General features: G+C 46.6%; 1 protein-coding gene across 22 annotated transcripts in view; it reads left to right on the forward strand.

Moving 5' to 3' along the window:
- Positions 1-22,122, forward strand: part of SMARCD3 (SWI/SNF related BAF chromatin remodeling complex subunit D3) — a 213,751-nt gene that overhangs the window by 171,546 nt on the left and 20,083 nt on the right. For all 22 annotated transcript variants that reach the window (XR_012157682.1, XM_073335002.1, XM_073335004.1 and 19 more), the window contains 2 exons: positions 3,001-3,102; positions 16,944-17,105. Coding sequence is in view for 21 of the 22 variants with exons in the window: in XM_073335002.1 (XP_073191103.1) it covers positions 3,001-3,102; positions 16,944-17,105 (264 nt within the window). In the remaining variant the exon portion in view is untranslated. The remainder of the gene's footprint in view (positions 1-3,000; positions 3,103-16,943; positions 17,106-22,122) is intronic.

The raw sequence follows: 22,122 nt of genomic DNA on the forward strand, positions 1-22,122 counted from the left end.
ATTTACGTGCCAGATGCGCTAAAGATTCATATGTTCATTCATGCTTCAACCACCATTCCAGAGGACATGCGTCCATGCTGATGACGAGTTCTACTCGATAACAGTCCAAAGCAGAGCAGACTGATGCGTGTTCATTTTCATCATCTGAGTCAGATGCCACTAGCAGAAGGTTGATTTTTTTTTTTGGTGGTTCGGGTTCTGTAGTTTCTGCATCAGAGTGTTGCTCTTTTAAGACTTCTGAAAGCATTCTCTACACCTCGTCCCGCTCAGATTTTGGACAGCACTTCAGATTCTTAAATCTTGGGTCGTGTGCTGTAGCTATTTTTAGAAATCTCACATTGGTACCTTCTTTGCATTTTGTCAAATCTGCTGTGAAAGTGTTTTTAAAACGAACATGTGTTGGGTCATCATCCGAGATTGCTGTAACATGAAATATATGGCAGAATGTGGGTAAAACAGAACAGGAGACATACAGTTCTCCCTGAAGGAGTTCAGTCACAAATTTAATTAATGCATTATTTTTTTAAGAAGCATCATCAGTGTGGAAGCATGTCCTCTAGAATGGTGGCCGAAGCATGAAGGGGCATACGAATGTTTAACATATCTGGCACGTTAATACCTTGCAACGCTGGCTACAAAAGTGCCATGCAAATGCCTGTTCTCACTTTCAGGTGATGTAAATAAGAAGCAGGCAGCAGTATCTCCTGTAAAAGTAAATAAACTTGTTTGTCTTAGTGATTGGCTGAACAAGAAGTAGGACTGAGTGGACTCGTATGCTCTGAAGTTTTAAATTGGTTTTTTTTTTGAGTTCAGTTATGTACCAAAAAAAATCTACATTTGTAAACTGCACTTTCAGGACAAAGAGATTGCACTACAGTACTTGTGTGAGGTGAATTGAAAAATACTATTTCATCATTTTTATAGTGCAAATAAAATAATATAAAGTGAGCACTGAACACTTTGTATTCTGTGTTGTAATAGAAACCAATATATTTGCAAATATAGAAAAACATCCAAAAATATTTAATACATTTCAATTGGTATTCTATTGTTTAAAAGTGTGATTAATCATGATTAATTTTTTTGAGTTAATCGCGTGAGTTAACTGTGATTAATTGACAGCCCTGGCAGTGACAAATATAGCTGTGTAGTAGAGTATGTGAGGTTGTGTAATAGTCCTCACTTGGGGTCTGGTTGGGGAGTGTGGCCTAGTGGTCACGGCTGCAATCCCTGACTGCCTGGGCCCTCCCACTCCACTGGGCTCCGACCCAGGGCCCTTTGGGCTACCAGTGTTCTGGCAACCAAGGCGGCTTAAAGCTGTCCTCCCTGGGCCACTTCCTCTCGTGCCCTTCCTTCGCTTCCCCCCTGCCCTCCCCAAGGTCAGCTTAGTTCAAGGCTTTCCCCTGTTGGGGAAGTCCAAGCAAAATAAGTAAGAAGTTACCAATGTCCAGGGTCCACAGGCAGAGGAGAGGGGGATACTTCCCTTTCTGATTATCTCTGGGGTGGGTCCTCCCTTCCCTCAGAGAGAGCCCCTTTGGGCAGCTGTGTCAGAGCCTTTAGGCTTCCCTATGCACTTATGTGTGCTGCTGGAGCTGTGGGCTGCAAGTCTGCTCTCTTCCAGCTCTGCCCCCCAAATGAACTATTTCCCTCCCTTTTAATGCCTCCAACAGATGGAGCATTTGCTACAGGTGTGGCGGGGCGAGGCTGTCTGAGCTCAAAATAATCCCTTAATCCCTTGTTGCACACTATGGGGGTTGTATACCCCATCACAGATTGTCTAAAAAATTCCAGTTTGCAGTATATATTGTGCTATCCAACAAATAACATACACTGATATAAAGAGAGATTGTATTTTAAGGCATATGAACAAGAGGGAGAGTTGGAATTTTCTAACTTCAGAGGTAGGGTTGCCAAATTTCTAATCATACAAAACTGAACACTCTTGCCCCACCCCTGCCCTGCCCCTTCCCTGAGGCTCCTTCCCTGCCCTGCCTCTTCTCCGAGGCCCCACCCCCTGCTCACTCCATTCCCCCTTCCTCAGTCGTTCACTCTCCCCCACCCTCACTCACTTGCTCATTTTCACAAGGCTGGGGCAGGGGATGTGGGCTCTGGAGTGCAGCCAGAAATGAGGGATTCAGGGTGCATACGGGGGCTCAGGGCTGGGGCAGAGGGGTTAGAGTGTGGGGGCGGTGAGGGTTCTGGCTGGGCGTGCGGGCTCTGGGGTGGGGCCAGGGATGAGGAATTTGGGGTGCAGGAGGGGGCTCTGTGTTGGGGGTTGCAGCAGAAGGGCTTGGAGTGTGGGAGGAGGCTCTGGGATGAGGCAGTGGGTTGGGGTGCAGGAGAGTGAGGGCTCTAGCTGGGGAGTGTGGGCTCTGGTCAGGGACAGTGTCTGAGGGGTTGCTATGCGGGAGGGGGAAGGGGCTCAGGGCTAGGGTAGAGATTTGGGGTGCAGGATGGGGGTGAGGGTTCCGGCAGGGGGCTCAGGGCTGGGGTGTGGGCTTAGGCAGCTCCCGGAAGTGTCCAATATGTCCCTGTGGCCCCAAGGCACAGGGGCAGCCAGGGGGCTCTGCACACTTCCCTCGCCCACAGGTGCCGCCTCCGCAGCTCCCATTGGCCGCAGTTCCCAGCCAATGGGAGCTGCAGAGCTGGCGCTTGGGGCGGGGGCAGTGCACGGAGCCTCACTGGTCTCCCTTGCACCTAGGAGCCGGAGGGACATGCTGCTGCTTCTGGGAGACACGTGGAGCCAGGGCAGGCAGGGAATGGCCTGGTCAGAGGTGCTTACCGGAGCTGCCAGGTTCCCTTTTCAACCAGGCATTCCAGCCAAAAACTGGACACCTGGCAATACTGTTCGGACGGTGTGATTTCAGAATCTTACTGTTGAACTAATGATAATTTTTGCATGAAATACTGTGTATACACACCCAAAACAACACAATCTCCCAGGTCAGACAGAGGCAAACTGAGACTGACCCTCTTCCTGTTTTGTTTCTCCTCTGGCAGTGGCACAGAACTCCCACTACCCAGGAGACTGATGGCTTCCAGGTGAAGAGGCCTGGTGATGTGAGTGTGCGGTGCACACTTCTCCTCATGTTGGATTACCAGGTCAGTGCATTGAGCTTGGCAAGGTTGTTGCTGACACAGAACACAAACAGCAGGATACAGTACATCACAAGGGAGTCACCCTGTCACATACACCAAGAAATCATTTCCAGCTGTCATTTGTGTGATTCTAAGTGATGGAATTTTTAGAAAGGACAGCTTTTGCTGTATTCCTTTTTCAATTGGTGGAGGAGGTAAATGTCATAAATGTACAATATCATGGGCTATATTCATAGATTACAAGGTCGGAAGGGACCAATGGGATCATCTCTTCTGATCTCCTGTATAAGACAGGCCATAGGACTTCTTTGAATTAATTCCTGTTTGATCTGTAGCCTATCTTTTATAAAAAAAAAAAAATCCAGTCTTGGTTTAAAAATTGCCAGTGATGCAGAATCCACAGAATCATTGGTAAATTGTTCCATTGGTTAATTACCCTCACTGTTAAAAATGGATGCCTTATTTCCAGTCTGAATTTGTCTAGCTTCAACTTCCGTATTATAATTTTATTTGCTAGACCGAAGAGCCTACTATCAAATATTTGTTCCCTATGTAGGTATTTATAGACTGTGATCAAGTCACCTCTTAACCTTCTCTTTGTTAAGCTAAACAGATGGAGCTCCTTGAGTCTGTCACTATAAAGTATGTTTTCTAAGCCTTTAATCATTGTCATGGCTCTTCTTTGAACCCTTACCAATTTATCAGCATCCTCATTGAATTGTGGACACCAGAACTAGACATGCTATTCCAGCAGCAGTTGCACCAGTGCCAAATACGGAGGTAAAATAATCTCTCTACTCCTACTCGAAATCAGTGTTCCCTCTAATTTTTTCCACCCATGCGCAGAATGAATTTTGTTATGTGCACCAATATGGAGGTGATGTGTGTTTGGAGTGTGGGAGGGGGCTCAGGGCTGGGGCAGAGGGTTGGGTGCAGGGGTGTGAAGGCTCCTGTTGGGGATGCAGGCTCTGGGGTGGGGTTGGGGATGAGGGTCTCAGGGCTGGGGCAGAGGGTTGCAGGGAGTGAGGGCTCCGGCTGGGGGTGCAGGCTCTGGGGTGGGGCCAGGGATGAAGAGTTTGGGGTGCAGGAGGGTGCTCTGGGGCTACGGTGGGGACATAGGACTCCCCCAATCTCTCTCTCCCTACAGGAGTTCCGGGGCTGGGGCTGCAGGATAGGCGCCCCTTCCCCGGCCCCAGCATGTCCAGGCTGGAGCTGGGTTTGGGCTGTGGGAGGGGCGCCCTTGCCATGTCTGGATCTGGGGAGGGGCATCCTGGCCAGGCCTGGAGCTGGACTGGGCCGCTCCAGCCGCACCTGGATCCACACCTGGCTGAGCCATGCCTAGGCTTGCGCCTGAGTCCATGCCGCCCCAGCCGCAGGTGGGTCTGGGCCAGGCTGTGCCGCTCTGGCCGCAGCAGGTCAGGGCCACAGCAAAGTTGGGGCCAGCGGATGGGCGCCGCAGCAGGTCCGAGCCATCCCGGCCACAGTAGGTTGGGGGCTGGGCTAGGTTGGGGATGGGGGAGGGGCTCCCCTCCCCCAGGCTGTCCCCGGCTGCAGCAGGTCCCTGGGCTGGTTCCCTGAGCGCCTGCGTGGCGCTAAATAGGCTGCTGCGTAGACATGCAGCTTACAGGGAACTTAGCTCGAAATACTCCTGTTTATGCATCTAAGGATCGGGTTAGCCCTTTTGGCCACAGTGCTGCACTGGTAGCTTATGTTCAGCTGATTGTCCACTATGACCCCCAAATCTTTTTCAAAGTTACTGCATCTCAGCATAGAGTCCCCCATCTTGTAAACATGGTCTACATTCTTTGTTTCTAGATATATACATTTACATTTGGCCCTTGCACCTGTTCAAGCTGCATCATCAAGGGTAGGAAGAGGTTCTTGTTTTTTGGTGCTGTTAGCTCTATGGATGCTCTTATTTGTGTTTGGGAACAGCTTATTATGGTTTAGTTTAAATTTGTTGCCTAACTGCCTTATCACCAAATAAGAGAGAGGGTCCACATAGCCTCTTGCAACTGTTTAACCAAGTCAATGTAAAAAATAAAAATACTGACAGGATCTATTTTCCATAAACCTATGTTGATTCAAATTAATTATATTACCCTCCTTTAATTCTTTATTAATCAAGTTATTTATTAGCTATGTAAATGGTGATACTAATTCAAGTTAGTCCCTCAATGGGGAAAAGTGCCTCAAGAGTGTAACTTTCTTATTGGTGCAATTTTTTTCGTAAATCCATCTAGTCACCAAAAAAGTAGCAGGAGTGAGACAAGCTGAAAATGTGGCCTGGTAAATATATATAGGTTTGTGCTCTCAGGTAGGTAGATTGGTCAATGGAAGAATTCCCCATGTCACACAGAGACCCCTTGGTAAAGAGTCCCCTGTTGTTTGCAAACAGTTCACTTCAGACCTGAAAAACTCATTACACCAAACATGTCTTACAGGCTGTTTATTCATAAAGATATCATGTAAGATATCTGCAGAAAGCTCATAACCTGTCAAAACATAATCATTGCAGATGATACCAAGCTGGGAGGGGTTGCAAGTGCTTTTGAGAATGAATTAAAATTCAAAATGATCTGGACAAACTGAAGAAATGGTCTGAAGTAAATAGGATGAAATTCAATAAGGACAAATGCAAAGTACTCCACTTAGGAAGGAACAATCAGTTGCACACATACAAAATGGGAAATGACTGCCTAGAAAGGAGTAACGCAGAAAGGGATCTAGTGGTCATAGTGGATCACAAGCTAAATATTAGTCAACAGTGTAACACTGTTGCAAAAAAAGTGAACACTCTGGGATGTATTAGCAGGAGTGTTGTAAGCAAGACATGAGGAGTAATTTTTTCGCTCTACGAAGTGCTGATTAAACCTTAATTGGGGTGTTGTGTCCAGTTCTGGGCGCCACATTTCAGGAAGGATGTGGACAAATTGGAGAAAGTACAGAGAAGAGCAACAAAAATGATTAAAGGCCTAGAAAACATGACCTGTGAGGGAAGATTGAAAAAATTGGGTTTGTTTAGTCTGGAAAAGAGAAGACTGAGGGGGGACATAACAGTTTTCAAGTCTGTAAAAGATTGTTACAAGGAGGAGGGAGAAAAATTGTTTTTCTTAACCTCTGAGGATAGGACAAGAAGCAATGGGCTTAAATAGCAGCAAGGGCAATTTAGTCTGGACATTAGGAAAAACTTCCTTGGGTAATTTATTCCAGTGCTTAAGATCCTGACAGTTAGGAAGTTGTGGAATCTTGATCATTGGAGATTTTTAAGAGCAGGTTAGAAAAACACCTGTCAGGAATGGTCTAGATAATACTTAGTCTTTCCATGAGTGAAGGGGACTGGACTAGATGACCTCTTGGGGTCCCTTTCAGTCCTACGATTCTATGATTGCAAGATGTGTGTATGGATAATATTTAAGGAATAATGTATTTATATTGAAAGTATGCTTTATGGACTTGGAATAGAAATCAGTCACCAGGAGATAATGTGTCTTCTTGATTCCCCATTCAAGCAAGAAGGAGATGTCACCCCTTCCTAGTCAGCCAGTGAGGTAATACAAGGTTCTATGGTCTACTCTTGCCACGTCTCAGAACAATCAATGGAAAACCACCAGAGACAACAATAAACAATTGAAACCACTTTGAGATAGAAAAGGAACTCTGCAACAGGGCAGGGGTTTGCCCTGCCTGTGAATAGAAACAAAAGACTGTTTTCATTGTAAGAATGTGTTGAGAAAGGCACTCTGGATTCATTCACTGAGGAAAACCCCGGGCGGAGGGGGGTGTTTTCATGAACGTTTGGATCCTAGTTATTGAGAAACCAGCCATCTTTGCAAGAGACTGAACTTTGGGGGCAAATCTACTTTGTTAGATAGGAAAGATAACTATTGATAAGTGTAGACCCAGGTTCAAAGTTTTATAGTTTTGTTGTGTACTATAACCACTTGTTCTTCGAGTGTTTGTTCATGTCAATTCCAAACAGATGTGTGCGCACACACGTGCACAGTAACCAGAAGATTTTTCCCCTAGCAGCAACTGTAGGGTTGGCCTGGGCACCCCCTGGAGTGCCGCCTTCATGACATCCAATATAGAGCCCTGCCAACCTTACACCCCCTCAGTTCCTTCTTACCGCCAGTGACAGTAGCTGGAACTTCCCCTTCCTCTTCTCTTGCTTTGGCAAGCGGATTAGCAGTGCTTTATAAGCTGTACATAGTTAGTTTCCAGTAGTTAGTATAGTTTAATAGTTCTTTATAAGTTTCAGTTATAGGGGGGTTCCCATTTGTTACCGGGGCATGCTACAATCCCCGAGCTTTAAGACTTGACAGATCTGTGCGAAGCGCATGCCAAAAAGTGACCTCCACACCTCCCACTTATGGTGCCTGAGTGAGGGTCATGAGAAAGACCGCTGCAAGATCTGTCGGGAATTCCGACCGAGAACTATTAAGGAGAGGCAGCAGTGTCTCAAAATTCTCCTTATGGAGGCAGGTCTCTGACCTCAGTCAGACCCAGGCACCAGGGATCCTGTTCCCAGCACATCGTCTTTGGCGCGAAGCGCTCTGGTGCTGTCTTTGAAGGATCTGGTGCTGAAGAAAGATGCTCACAAGGAGGCTGGGCACCGTCATGGAGCCTCTCGGGGACAGTCCAGCCTTCAGCACTGGTCCCAATTGCTGGTGCAGAAGAAAAAGAGGTCGGAGAGAGGCCGATCTCCCTCGGCAAGACCCAGGGACAGCCACCTGTGGCACCTCTGTCAGGCCATGCCTCGGGAACTCAGAGTGGTGCCCAAGAGAGGCATCAAGTCTGGGCCAGTCTCGCTCACTCCCTCGCATCAGAGCATCTACCGCTCTTGTCCACCCCAGAGGCTTTTGAGGTGGTGCAGGACCTGCTGAGACTCATGGCTCTGTTCTCGCTGCTGAGACAGGAGAACATCCCGGCACCACAGGTTCCATCCCGACCCTCCGAGCAGTCTAAGGGAAAGCTGGCGTTGATGGCACACCAATCTCCATCGCCTCGGCACCCTTCTACTCCAACACCACCATCCAGGGAGTGCAGTCGGTCCCCTGCTTCTCGACGCTCTACCTCGAGAGGAGCAGTGCCATTCCTGGCCCTCCTACTCAGAGTCAGAGTCGGACTCATATCATAGAATCATAGAATCATAGAATATCAGGGTTGGAAGGGACCCCAGAAGGTCATCTAGTCCAACCCCCTGCTCAAAGCAGGACCAATTCCCAGTTAAATCATCCCAGCCAGGGCTTTGTCAAGCCTGACCTTAAAAACCTCTAAGGAAGGAGATTCTACCACCTCCCTAGGTAACGCATTCCAGTGTTTCACCACCCTCTTAGTGAAAAAGTTTTTCCTAATATCCAATCTAAACCTCCCCCACTGCAACTTGAGACCATTACTCCTCGTTCTGTCATCTGCTACCATTGAGAACAGTCTAGAGCCATCCTCTTTGGAACCCCCTTTCAGGTAGTTGAAAGCAGCTATCAAATCCCCCCTCATTCTTCTCTTCTGCAGGCTAAACAATCCCAGCTCCCTCAGCCTCTCCTCATAACTCATGTGTTCCAGTCCCCTAATCATTTTTGTTGCCCTTCGCTGGACTCTCTCCAATTTATCCACATCCTTCTTGAAGTGTGGGGCCCAAAACTGGACACAGTACTCCAGATGAGGCCTCACCAATGTCGAATAGAGGGGAACGATCACGTCCCTCGATCTGCTCGCTATGCCCCTACTTATACATCCCAAAATGCCATTGGCCTTGTTGGCAACAAGGGCACACTGCTGACTCATATCCAGCTTCTTGTCCGCTGTCACCCCTAGGTCCTTTTCCGCAGAACTGCTGCCTAGCCATTCGGTCCCTAGTCTGTAGCTGTGCATTGGGTTCTTCTGTCCTAAGTGCAGGACCCTGCACTTATCCTTATTGAACCTCATCAGATTTCTTTTGGCCCAATCCTCCAATTGGTCTAGGTCTTTCTGTATCCTATCCCTCTCCTCCAGCGTATCTACCACTCCTCCCAGTTTAGTATCATCCGCAAATTTGCTGAGAGTGCAATCCACACCATCCTCCAGATCATTTATGAAGATATTGAACAAAACTGGCCCCAGGACCGACCCTTGGGGTACTCCACTTGATACCGGCTGCCAACTAGATATGGAGCCATTGATCACTACCCGTTGAGCCCGACAATCTAGCCAGCTTTCTACCCACCTTGTAGTGCATTCATCCAGCCCATACTTCCTTAACTTGCTGACAAGAATACTGTGGAAGACCGTGTCAAAAGCTTTGCTAAAGTCAAGAAACAATACATCCACTGCTTTCCCTTCATCCACAGAACCAGTAATCTCATCATAAAAGGCGATTAGATTAGTCAGGCATGACCTTCCCTTGGTGAATCCATGCTGGCTGTTCCTGATCACTTTCCTCTCATGCAAGTGCTTCAGGATTGATTCTTTCTCCGACTATCGCTCCGACTATAGCAGAAGATCCTCCTCATGGCACCATAGGCGGTCCCATCTGATGCAGTGGGCCCTTCCGTAGCAAAATCCACAACCGTGGCCCTTTTGGGCTCCATGGACTTTCCATCAAGCCCAGGGTCGGAGTCAGGGGTCCCACTCGGCTGCAGCATCAGTGGTGTCCGCGACGTTCCTTACGCCACATTGGCACCGGCGCCAGTGTCTCGGTCGCTAACACTGGCACTTGTGGTGTCATTTTTGGCACCGGCACCGACTGCACCGACATCGACCGCTTCAGCACTGGGGCATCAGCGGCCCCGATTACAGCTCGGGCGCACGACGCACTCGCGGCTCCAGCGCTGACACTGCCTCTGCCATTGGCGCTGGCTGTGCCGGCACCTACAAGAACCTCAGTGTTCATGCTGCGCCAGGCGCCGGCACTGGCGAGGGCCCAGTGTCAGCACTGACACCCGTGCCATTCACAGCACCAGGACCAGGCCAACCTACTGCAGTTCCCATGGGGTAAAGAGATCCCTCGGGTGGGAATGGTCGGGAGCAACCACCTCCCCTGCTGGTCTCCTCCTCCTCCTCACCAGATGAGGACCTAGCTGGCACTTCAGTCGCCCCAGCTCTGGAAGACTCTAGAGTGTTGCAGGAGATGCTGCGCTGGGTTGCCCAGGGTCTGGGCATTAAGGTGGAGGAAGTCGTGGATGATACGAACCCTATGGTGGACATCCTGGCTCCCTCCGGCCCTGTCCATATCACCTTACCACTAATAAAGACAATCACGGACATGACTGAGACCCTTTGGCAGACCCTGGCCTCGCTGCCACCAACGGCCAAGCACAATGAGCACCGGTACTTTGTGCCCTCCAAGGGCTATAAGCACCTCTATTCCCACCCTCAGCTTGATTCCCTGGTGGTGGACGCCGCTAACCAGTGGGAGAGGCAAGGATTTCAAGGCCCTTCGCCCAAGAATAGGGATGCCAAAAAATTAGACCTTTTCGGGCGAAAGGTTTACTCCACAGGGGTACTGCAACTCCGAATACCCAACCAATAGGCCATTGTCAGCAGGTACTCCTACAATGCCTGCTTGGTGATGGCTAAATTTACAGAGTTGCTCCTCCCAGATTCTCATGCCAAATTTTCGGCTTTGGTTGAGTACGGGAGACTGATCTCCAGAGCGTCCCTTCAGGCGGCACTTGATGGGGCAGATGCGGCAATCAGAGTTATGGTTACTGGAGTGGCCAGGAGAGGGGGCTTATGGCTCCAGTTTTCTGGCCTCCCCTATGAGGTAGAGCAAACCATTCAAGACCTGCCCTTTGAGGGTGAGACCCTTCTCAGAAAAGACGGACAAATGGCTGAACAGCCTTAAAGATTCCAGAGTCATCCTCAGGTCCCTGGGATGCTATACTCCTTCAACACAACAGAGACACTTCTGCCTGTAGCCCCAGCAGCTGTTTGGTCAGCAGAACTGCCAAGATGGGTCCAGAAGGAGGAATTGGAACGGCAAGAGAAGGCCGCACCAACCCTTTGGCCAGGCTTGAAACAACCCAAGCCATCTTCACGGCCCAAGCTGGCCTTTTGAATGCATGGTTGAGGATGGTGTACCACACCTGACAATGGATCCACCCCGCCTTACCTTCTCATCCTGACTATCCCCTTTCTATCATGCATAATCCCGTATCACCTCAGACCGATGGGTGCTCTGCATGGTAGAGAGGGGATACTCCATCCAATTCTGTGCCTTCCCATCCTTCCACCCCTCCTACCCCCCCCCCCCCCACATCCCTCTTCAGGGGCCCTTCTCACAAGCAGCTCTTTATCCAGGAATTGCAGTCGCTCCAACCTTTAGGGGCAGTGGAAAAGGTTCCTCAGGAGCAGGGGCGAGGCCTTCTATTCATGGTATTTCCTAATACCGAAAACCAAAGGTGGCCTCAGGCCCATCCTGGACCTGCGAGAACTCAACAAGTTCTTGAAGAAACTCAGGTTCTTCATGGTCTCTCTGGCCTCCCTCATTCCCTCATTGGATCCAGCAGACTGGTATGCTGCCTTCGACTTAAAGGACGCATACTTTCATATTGCAATCACCCAGCCCCACAGGAAGTTCCTCAGGTTCATGGTGAACAACAGCCACTACCAATTTCCAGTCCTCCCATTCGGCCTGTCAGCAGCACCTCGTGTTTTCACCAAGTGCATGGCAGTTGTCACTGCGTTTCTGAGCAGGCACTGAGTACAGGTGTTTCCGTACCTCGATGACTGGCTGATCAAGGGCCGCTCCAAGACCCAAGTGGAAGCTCAGGTCAGATTCATCAGAATCATAGAATCTCAGGGTTGGAAGGGACCTCAGGAGGTCATCTAGTCCAACCCCCTGCTCAAAGCAGGACCAATCCCCAATTTTTGCCCCAGATCCCTAAATGGCCCCCTCAAGGATTGAACTCACAACCCTGGGTTTAGCAGGCCAATGCTCAAACCACTGAGCTATCCCTCCCCCTCACCTTCAACAATCTGGATCTCTTTCTAAAGAAAGCGAAATCTAAACTCTGTCCCTGGTACAGAGGATAGAATTTATAGGGGCAGTATTGGGCTTACCCAGTATTGGACTCATAAGCAAGGTTTCAGGCCATGACCGATATCATTTGAGGTCTCAGACAGTTTCCCACCACCACAGCAAGAAGCTGCGTGAAGCTTCTCGGACACATGGCTCCCTGTATGGACATGGTGCAGCATGCCAGACTCAGGCTTCGACCTCTTCAGTCGTGGCTTGTGTCAGTGTACTGCCTGGCCAGGGACAGCTTGGACAGGATAGTGACCCTGCCTCACCCGGTCCTCGACTCCCTCCAGTGGTGGCTCGACCCTCAGGAGGTGTGCTCAGGCATCCCCTTCGCCCTCAAGGCCCTAACCTCAGAACTCAAGGCCTTAACCTAAGAACCCCCTTATACTGTGTTCTATAAGGATAAAGTGCAGCTCAGACCTCCTCCTGCTTTCTTCCCAAAGGTGGTATCACAGTTTCGCATTAACCAGGACATCTTTCTCCCGGTGTTCTACCTTAAGCCGCATTCTAGTGGCAGGGAGCAGAGACTCCACTCACTAGACGTCCGCAGGGTGCTAGCTTTCTACATCGAGAGAACGAAGCTGCTCAGAAAATTGGTCCAGCTGTTTGTGGCGGTGGCAGACAGAATAGAAAGGCCTACCCGTGTCATCACAATGCATTTTGTCATGGATCACATCCTGCATCCGTAAGTACTACAACTTGGCGGGGATTCCCACACCCCCGATCACTGCACGCTCCACCACGGCTCAGGCTTCATCAACAGCGTTCGTGGCTCAGGTTCCCACTCAGGAAATCTGCAGGGTGATGACGTGGTCCTCCATCCACGCTTTTACCACACACTATGCAGTTACGCAACAGGCCAGAGATGATGCGGCCTGCGGACGAGCTGTGCTCCAATCAGTGGACGACTCCGACCCTGCCTCCTGAACTTGGATTTGTGAGTCTCCTTATTGGAATTGACATAGAATCATAGAATATCAGGGTTGGAAGAGACCTCAGGAGGTCATCTAGTCCAATCCCCTGCTCAAAGCAGGACCAATCCCCAACTAAATAATCCCAGCCAGGGCTTTGTCAAGCCGGGCCTTAAAAACCTCTAAGGAAGGAGATTCCACCACCTCCCTAGGTAATGCATTCCAGTGCTTCACCACCCTCCGAGTGAAAAAGTTTTTCCTAATATCCAACCTAGACGTCCCCCACTAGACCATTGCTACTTGTTCTGTCATCTGCCACCACTGAGAACAGCCGAGCTCCATCCTCTTTGGAACTCCCCTTCAGGTAGTTGAAGGCTGCTATCAAATCTCCCCTCACTCTTCTCTTCTGCAGACTAAATAACTCCAGTTTCCTTAGCCTCTCTTTGTAAGTCATGTGCCCCAGCCCCCTAATCATTTTCGTTGCCCTCCGCTGGACTCTCTTCAATTTGTCCACATCCCTTTTGTAGTGGGGGGACCAAAACTGGAGGCAAAACTCCAGATGTGGCCTCACCAGTGCTGAATAGAGGGGAATAATCACTTCCCTCGATCTGCTGGCAATGCACCTACTGATACAGCTCAATATGCTGTTGACTTTCTTGGCAACAAGGGCACACTGCTGACTCACATCCAGCTTCTTGTCCACTGTAATTCCCAGGTCCTTTTCTGCAGAACTGCTGCTTAGCCAATCGGTCCCCAGCCTGTAGCGGTGCATGGGATTCTTCCGTCCTAAGTGCAGGACTCTGCACTTGTCTGTGCTGAACCTCATCAGATTTCTTTTGGCCCAATCCTCCAATATGTCTAGGTCACTCTGGACCCTATCCCTACCCTCCAGCGTATCTACCTCTCCCCCCATCTTAGTGTCATCTGCGAACTTGCTGAGGGTGCAATTCATCCCATCATCCAGATCATTAATAAAGATGTTGAACAAAACCGGCCCCAGGACCAATCCCTGGGGCACTCCGCTTGATACTGGCTGCCAACTAGACATCGAGCTGTTGATCACTGCCTGTTGAGCCCAACAATCTAGCCAGCTTTCTATCCACCTTATCATAGAATCATAGAATATCAGGGTTGGAAAGGACCTCAGGAGGTCATCTAGTCCAACCCCCTGCTCAAAGCAGGACCAATCCCCAACTAAATCATCCCAACCAGGGCTTTGTCAAGCCTGACCTTAAAAACCTCTAAGGAAGGAGATTCCACCACCTGCCTAGGTAACACATTCCAGTGCTTCACCACCCTCCTAGTGAAAAAGTTTTTCCTAATATCCAATCTAAACCTCCCCCACTACAACTTGAGACCATTACTCCTTGTTCTATCATCTGGTACCACTGAGAACAGTCTAGATCCATCCTCTTTGGAACCCCCTTTCAGGTAGTTATATTCCATTCATCCAGTCCATACTTCTTTAACTTTCTGGCAAGAATACTGTGGGAGACTGTATCAAAAGCGTTGCTAAAGTCAAGATATATCTCATCCACCACTTTCCCCATATCCACAGAGCCAGTTATCTCATCATAGAAGGCAATCAGGTTGGACATGAACAAGCGCTTGAGAGTGAGTGGCAATAAAAAACGGGTACTCACTGTAGTAAGAGGAGGCCCTGAAACATAAACTCTTGTATCAGAGGCCCAGTCTGAGGCCTGAAGCCTGAACCATAGTACTTCCAGGCAGTGTTAAACAAAGCTGGGCTGTGAGCCAGAGGCAGGTCCCACTCACAGAAGTTGGCAAGAAAAGGTTGTTAGAAGCACGTGCACACACACATAAGTGCTAATGAGAGGAACTTGTGCCAAGATGGCATCAGAACGCTCCACAGACATAACAAGGAACAGGCAGGTGCATCTTAAACACAGGGTCAAAAAGACAACATGATGGATAGATTTGTTTGAACTATAATGAGTAATCTGTCCTGCCACTGTATAAAAGTAGGTTCAGGAGTGCATACCTTTGTCCAGCCTAGGGGGCAGTGGAGTGTCCTGCCACTGACTTAGCTGTATCCATTGCCAGGGAGCACAAATTCATAGTATGCCCTGTAGAGTCTATAGGGAACTATTACTGTGCTTTGTTTGACAATAAACCTGGCTCGGGTTCCGTCGTACCTTACAAGAATCTGTGGTTTTTGGGGGTGCTCTCGGGGTCTGCTGTATTAGCTATCTGTGCAGAGCTGGGGCAGCACACAGAGGGAACTCGCACGCAGCCGACTGTTATCATCATCGAACAAGACCAGAGCACCACACCGGTAGCTACTGACAACACTCACCTTCTTGTAACTTGTTCTTCGAGCTGTGTTGTTCATGTCCATTCCAATACCAACCCTCCTACTCCTCTGTCGGAGTAGTCGGCAAGAAGGAACTGAGGGGGTGTAGTGTCGGCCTCTATATTGGAGGCCGTGAAGGTGCGACTCCAGGGAGCGCCCAGGCCGACCCTATGGTTGCTGCTAGGGGAAAAATCTTCCAGCTATTGTGAATGTGCACGCACACACATCTGATTGGAATGGACATGAACAACACATCTCAAAGAACAACAGTTACGAGAAGGTGAGTAACCGTTTTTTTCCACCACTCTTGTTTCTAGTTAAATCTTTATTCTTTCTTAAATAAACCTTCTTTTGTTATAAGTGCTCACAAGTGCTATGTACTTTACAGGAGCTATGGTTTAAGGTAAAACTGGCAAACAGGGGCATGCTGTACCTTTGGGTGCAGAGGCTCTGGAAATTATGTGAGTAGCCTGTGTCAGGGTCTGGATATGAGAGGGAACGATTCAAAGCATATTTGCATATTGAGATTTCTCTCTGCCTGAGTCAGAGGAGGGATTTGAATCCATATCTCCTACCTCTCAGATGAGTGTATTAATCACCAGGTCATAGAGTCATTCCTTTTCTTTCTTTCTTTCTTTCTTTCTTTCTTTCTTTCTTTCTTTCTTTCTTTCTTTCTTTCTTTCTTTCTTTCTTTCTTTCTTTCTTTCTTTCGACCCAATGAATATTTAAGTATTTATGCATAGCCTATAGCCTGGTGGCTGGATCACTCACCTGGGAGGGAGGAGAGCTGAGTTCAAGTCTCTGCCCTAAAGAATATCTAAGTATTTATATAAAGTGTATAAGCATCAGCAGGCATGAGGTGAGAACAGAATAACTTCTAGTCTGGTTGTTGGGATGCTCACCTAGAAGGCAGAGAGAGTTGAATTCAAGTTCCTGTTTCAGAGTGGGGATTCAAATGTGGATCTCCCAGATCCTATACAAATGCCCTAACACTAGACTAAAGTTTATAAGGGATGGACAGACACACACTTTCAATTTGCTGACAAATTCTGAAAATTTTTGAAAATGAGCCAAATATTCTAATTTTTTTTGGTTTGCTCGCTGAATCAAAAAATCAGTTGTTTGCCCTGGTCTATTTATAACTCATTTTAGCTAGGAGGCTGGATATCTTAGATGACTGCTAATGGGACTTTCTAGATCGTAGATCCCTGATTCAAATTTGGACTGGATCAATAGTGATGAAAAGTTGTTACCCTCTGATGTCTATTTAGTGGCCTGCTTATATGAATTAATATTGGTGGTTCTCAGTCCAGTTTCTTGTCCCCACATTACAAAAGCCATGATCAAAATTGGTACTGATTGGTCCCCTTGTTGGTAAGCTCAACACATCGGCCAAGAGTTCCACAGGGACTGAACTTTCCTTTCACCCTTAAATATTGTTCTTCCAGGGCAGGGTTGAGGCACACTTCTTGGGCAGCTTGCACTTTTGCTGCCTTGATTACTTGAGTCTGCCACCTTTTATAAGGAACAAATTCACTAAAAAATTAAAAACAAAACTCACCTCAACCCTGTGCATCTTTCTGTCTGTCTGTTTCTGTCTCTCTCTCTGCTGTAGCCTCCACAGTTTAAATTGGACCCACGACTGGCCCGTTTGTTGGGAATACACACTCAGACCCGATCAGCAATTATCCAGGCCCTCTGGCAGTACATCAAAACAAACAAACTGCAAGACTCCCATGATAAGGAATACATCAACTGTGACAAATACTTCCAGCAGGTAACTCCCTATTGATAGCAAGATCTCTTAAAAGTTTGGGACTAGCACCTGGCTGTTTCTTGAATGGGCAGGAGGTACTGAAAAAAAGTTTCCTTTTATAATTCTCTGAATTTCTTCAGTTCCACATGGCTGTCAGCAGGCACTACCACCAATGAGACAAACACTCTTCGCATACCTTTATTTTGCAGTGTAGACAAAGCCCCCAGAGTCACATACCCACGTAGTTCTTCCTTCTACTTTGCAGTGCTGGAAGGAATTTTTCATGCTTTTCTGTATTCTGTATTAATTGCTTTGTACAGCTCTGACTCATGAATCAAAGCTTTTCTAATTACCATTTTATACCAGTCTTACAATATAACCTACTAATTCTGAATGGTTGATTATAGGGACAAAGTGAGTGAGGTAATGCTTTTTATTGGTCCAACTTCTGTTGATGAAAGGGACAAGTGTTCGATCTACACAGCACTTCTTCCGGTTGGTTATACACAGACTCCTCCAGTCTGGCAGAAGTGGAAGGACATGCCATATGTCTCTTGAAGGGCAATTTTCTCCTAGATTTGCAGTAACTTGTAAGATTTCACTTGTGATCTCTATGTAATGATTTGAACAGTTATCTCCTCAAGACCCATTTCTGCTATGACACCCATGTGAAATTAACCAACCAAGCCATGCATTAAAAAGAATCCTCACCCTTTTCTCTCCGTCACACCATGCAGTACTCTTGTTCAGGGAATGTCTTCACTGCCCACTGGATTGGCGGACAGCGATTGATCCAGCGAGGATCGATTTATTGCGTCTAGTCTAGATGCGATAAATCGACCCCCCGAGCGCTCTCCCGTCGACTCCTTGTACTCCAGTGCCGTGAGAGGCGCAGGCAGAGTCGAGGGGGGAGCAGCAGCAGTTGACTCACCGTGGTGAAGACGCCACGGTAAGTCGATCTCAGTACGTCAACTTCAGCTACGTTGCATAACTTAGATCAATTCCCCCCCGCCCCCAGTGTAGACCAGGACTGAGTAATGTTGTCTTATGGGTGTTAACTCCAATTCCCCTGCCCTCCTTGTTTCTATCTATGTACATCACGTCTAACTTAGTTTGTAAGCACCTCAGGGAAAGATCATTTCATCTTTCAGTTATGGGAGAAATAAATTATGAATATTTTAATGGGCACAAGGTAATTAAAGCTTTATTCTTAGCTTCCTTTCTAACTCTCCATTTTGAGTTGCTCATCATTCTTTTTCCAGTTGAAGTGACTCAACCCAAAGAGGACTTTTTATTTTTTGAAAGTTTGAACAAAATTATTTCAGCTATTATTTAAAATTATTTGAACATGAAAGGCACATTTGTCTTTGTCCCACTATATCCCAATCAGAAATTTAATATTTCTGTAACCCAAAACCTTAAATGTTTAGACACTTTGAACTTACCCTTTTTGAGAGATAATGGGTAAAATTTCCAATAGCTCTTAAGTCTCATTTTTAAAAGTGACTTGAGTACTTGAAGCCTGAATCCCATTGAAACTCAGTGGGACTTCTTCCTAAGTACCTAGGTCACTTTTGAAAATTTTACCTCTTACTTTGATCTAAGGCTAAAGGTAAATTTCTTAACTTGGTTCTTTATTTTTAAAGATCTGAGGACATAATTAGCATTTAAACTTTGACCTCTTTACACCACTCTTAAGATATAAAGGGACCTTTAAGTGAATAATTATATTCACTTGTAGGTTTACTTTTTTGCCCCCTCCAAGACCCCTTTATATTGCCAGAGCAGTATTCAGTGGCCTTAGTGTAAATGAGATGCAAACCCATGAGCCTGCACATTTGGGAGCTGGTTGCCTGCAAGGTAATGTTTTTTATCTGGCTTTCTGAGGCATTGTTTAAGAGAGCAGTAGTAGCATGTTCAGTGTAGCGACATTGTTAAGGAAAAAAGCTTAACCCATCAGTGCCCTTAATCTATCCAGGTTCTTGTATTGGCACCCATCATCTTAGTATGTAAGTGAGAGTAAGAATAACAACGTTGATCTATCTCAGTCTCCCTCCCTCCTTTTCTTGCTAGCAACAAGGGGATTTAAGGTTTGTTCTGAACTATGGTAACACAGTAGTGTTGGTTTGAGGAAGGTGTTATTGCAGGAAAGCATCGTGAATGAAGAGGTGGGATTGGCGGCCATTCTTATTTCATATGGCAGTGAGTTCCATAGTTTTGGTGTGGTTCCTGGGATGGTTCTGTCTCTTACAGTCATGAGTCTTGTTGAAAGCAGTGGTGTGAATGTGGGGTCATGATGAAAGAGGGGTGTCTCAGGGAGCCAGGGCCAGTCCCATGTACAGCTTTGAATATCAAGGTAGACACCTGGAATTGGACTCAGTGCAGAGAAAAGTGCTGTTGGGGGTGCTCTGTGCTGCTGAGAATGTCACTAAGCATCTGGGCTGCTGCATTCTGATTAGTTGAAACTTCCTAAAACCATAGGGCTTCATTCCTGGACATAGAGAATTGCAGTAGTTAAGCGGAGAAGTTACGAAAGGGTGGATCACAATGTGATAGAATGAGACAAATCATCTGGCCTGCTGCAGATGGAAGCTGATGTTTTTTGCCACAGTTATTTGGGTGGCTATTTGGGTATCTAGGTTCCATGCAGAGTCTGAGCGGATCCCAAGGCTACAGACCAGATTAACAATCCAGGGGAAGATACTTTTAGTGGGTGGGGTTGTTATGAAGGAAGAAAGTTCTTCAAAGCCCTTAATGTAAAAGTTCAGTTTGCTGAATAGCCACTGATTATTACAACTTCTAGAAGCTTTTAGTGTATGGGAGAAATGGTCCATGCTCCAAAGGGCACACAAGGTAGTTAAAAACAAGATTGAATAAGTGATTGTGAAAAATGATAGAAGAGAGGATGTGATGGAATCCAGTGATTTAATCAGGTAGTTTGCAAGGTGGCAACATGCATAAGTGGAATATTCCAAACCATATTCATTACTTTTTAAAGATCCTCTATTGTTTTCTGTTCTTAAATGGCCTTTGTCTGTTTTTTAAAGTTCTTAAACCTCTTGCTGTTTCTGGTTATTATAATATATAATAATGGATGGAAATGTTAATATACCCCCCTCCATGGGCATGTTGGGCAGCAGCTGAATATAGGGGCCCTTATGGTTCCACTTTCTGAGGAGGAAGAAGGCAGAATTCAGGGAGCTGTGAACTATGGCAGATTAAATTCAATGTAGATAAATGCAAAGTGATACAGATTGGAAACAATAATCTCAGCTGTATATACAAAATGGTGGGGTCTAAATTAGCTGTTACCACTCAAGAAAGAGATCTTGGCAGCAGCATCAATAGTTTCTGAAAACAATGTGAAGCAGCAGTCAAAAGAGCTAACTAAATGTTAGGAGCCATTAGGAAAGAGAGAGATAATAAAACAGAAAATATCATAATGCCTCTATATAAATCCATGGTACACCCACAAGTTGAATACTGTGTGTGGTTCTGGATACCTCAACTCCAGAATGATATATTATAATTGGAAAAGGTGCTGAGAAACAACAAAAATGATTAGGGGTATGGAACAGCTTCCATATGAGGAGAGATTAAAAAGATTAAGACTGTTCATCTTAGAAAAGAGACAACTAAGGGAGGGATATGACAGAGGTTTTTACAGTCATAAACGGTATGGAGAAAGTGAATAGGAAAGTATTATTTACCCTTTCATCTAACACAAGAGCTAGGGATCACCTGATGAAATTAATAGGCAGCAGATTTAAAACAGACAAAAGGTGCACAATACACAGTCAACCCATGGAACTCATTGCCAGGGGATGTTGTGAAGGCCAAAAATATAACTGGGTTAGGAAAAAGAATTAGATAAGTTCATAAAGAGTAGGTCCGTCAATGGCTATTAGCCAAGATGGTCAGGGACGCAACCCCGTGCTCTTGGTGTCCCTAAATCTCCAACTGCCAGAAGCTGGGACTGGATGACAGGAAATGGATCACTTGAAATTGTCCTTGTGACCGGAGTCCCAGGGGAGCCAACTGTGGTCACTCAATTAGGGTGAACTGCAAAGAATGGGTCAGACAATCCCCAAAGCGGGTGGATATTCCAATACTTAGATTTACCAAGCCAGCACAAAACAGCTTCTACAATACCTTACTGGCTACCCAGAAGCCAGCAACACAGTTGCCTTAAAGTAACCCAGCCTCAGGCCTCCCCAAGATACCCAAGTCAAATATGATAAGGATTACTGAAAATCTTATTCATCATATAAAAAAGTTCTACCAATCCTAAAGGATCGGACTCATTACCTCCCAGGTTAATCACTTTTCCAGATCTTACCCAAATACGTGCTTACAGCCAATTCTTATTAAAGAAACTAAAATGTATTTAAAAAGAAAAGAGAGTATGGTTAAAAGATCAGTATACATACAGACTTGAGTACAATCTTAAGATTCAGATTCATGGCAGAGATGATGAGTTTTATAGATGCAAAGAGTTCTTTTCGAAATAGTTCATAGGTTATAGTCCAATGTTTATATCCAGGGCAGTCCAGTCAGGACTGGGATCTCAGTCCTTATGGCTTAGGCTTCCACTGTGTGAAGCCTCAAGCAGATCTGAGATTGGGACCCAAACATCTTTATACAGTTTCAGGCCTTCTTGTGCAACTCGGAATAGGCACTCATGGGAACTTTGAAGTGGATCCATTTCCTAAGCATCGCCGGTAATTATCCACACAGATTAACATAAGGCAATTGCCTATTTTTCCACCATTCATAGATAATGTGCTGTACATTTCAAAGAGAGATGAATACAGTGATATCCTATGTTTACAATTCATTTAAATGTTAAGATGTCCTTTCAATCTCTGAATTAACAGAATACAGAATAGACAGGGGCTATTTGATTACATTCTTGGCCACTACCAATATATATGTAAATGCACAAAAACACAAACATTATTTCCCCATATGCCTTTAAGGGTTGAATTTGAGTAATTTATCCTGCAAGATGCTTAACCCTTTCTGTCATGTGTCACAG

The sequence above is a fragment of the Lepidochelys kempii genome, chromosome 2 (assembly GCF_965140265.1).
Source record: "Lepidochelys kempii isolate rLepKem1 chromosome 2, rLepKem1.hap2, whole genome shotgun sequence".
Lineage (NCBI taxonomy): Eukaryota > Metazoa > Chordata > Testudines > Cheloniidae > Lepidochelys > Lepidochelys kempii.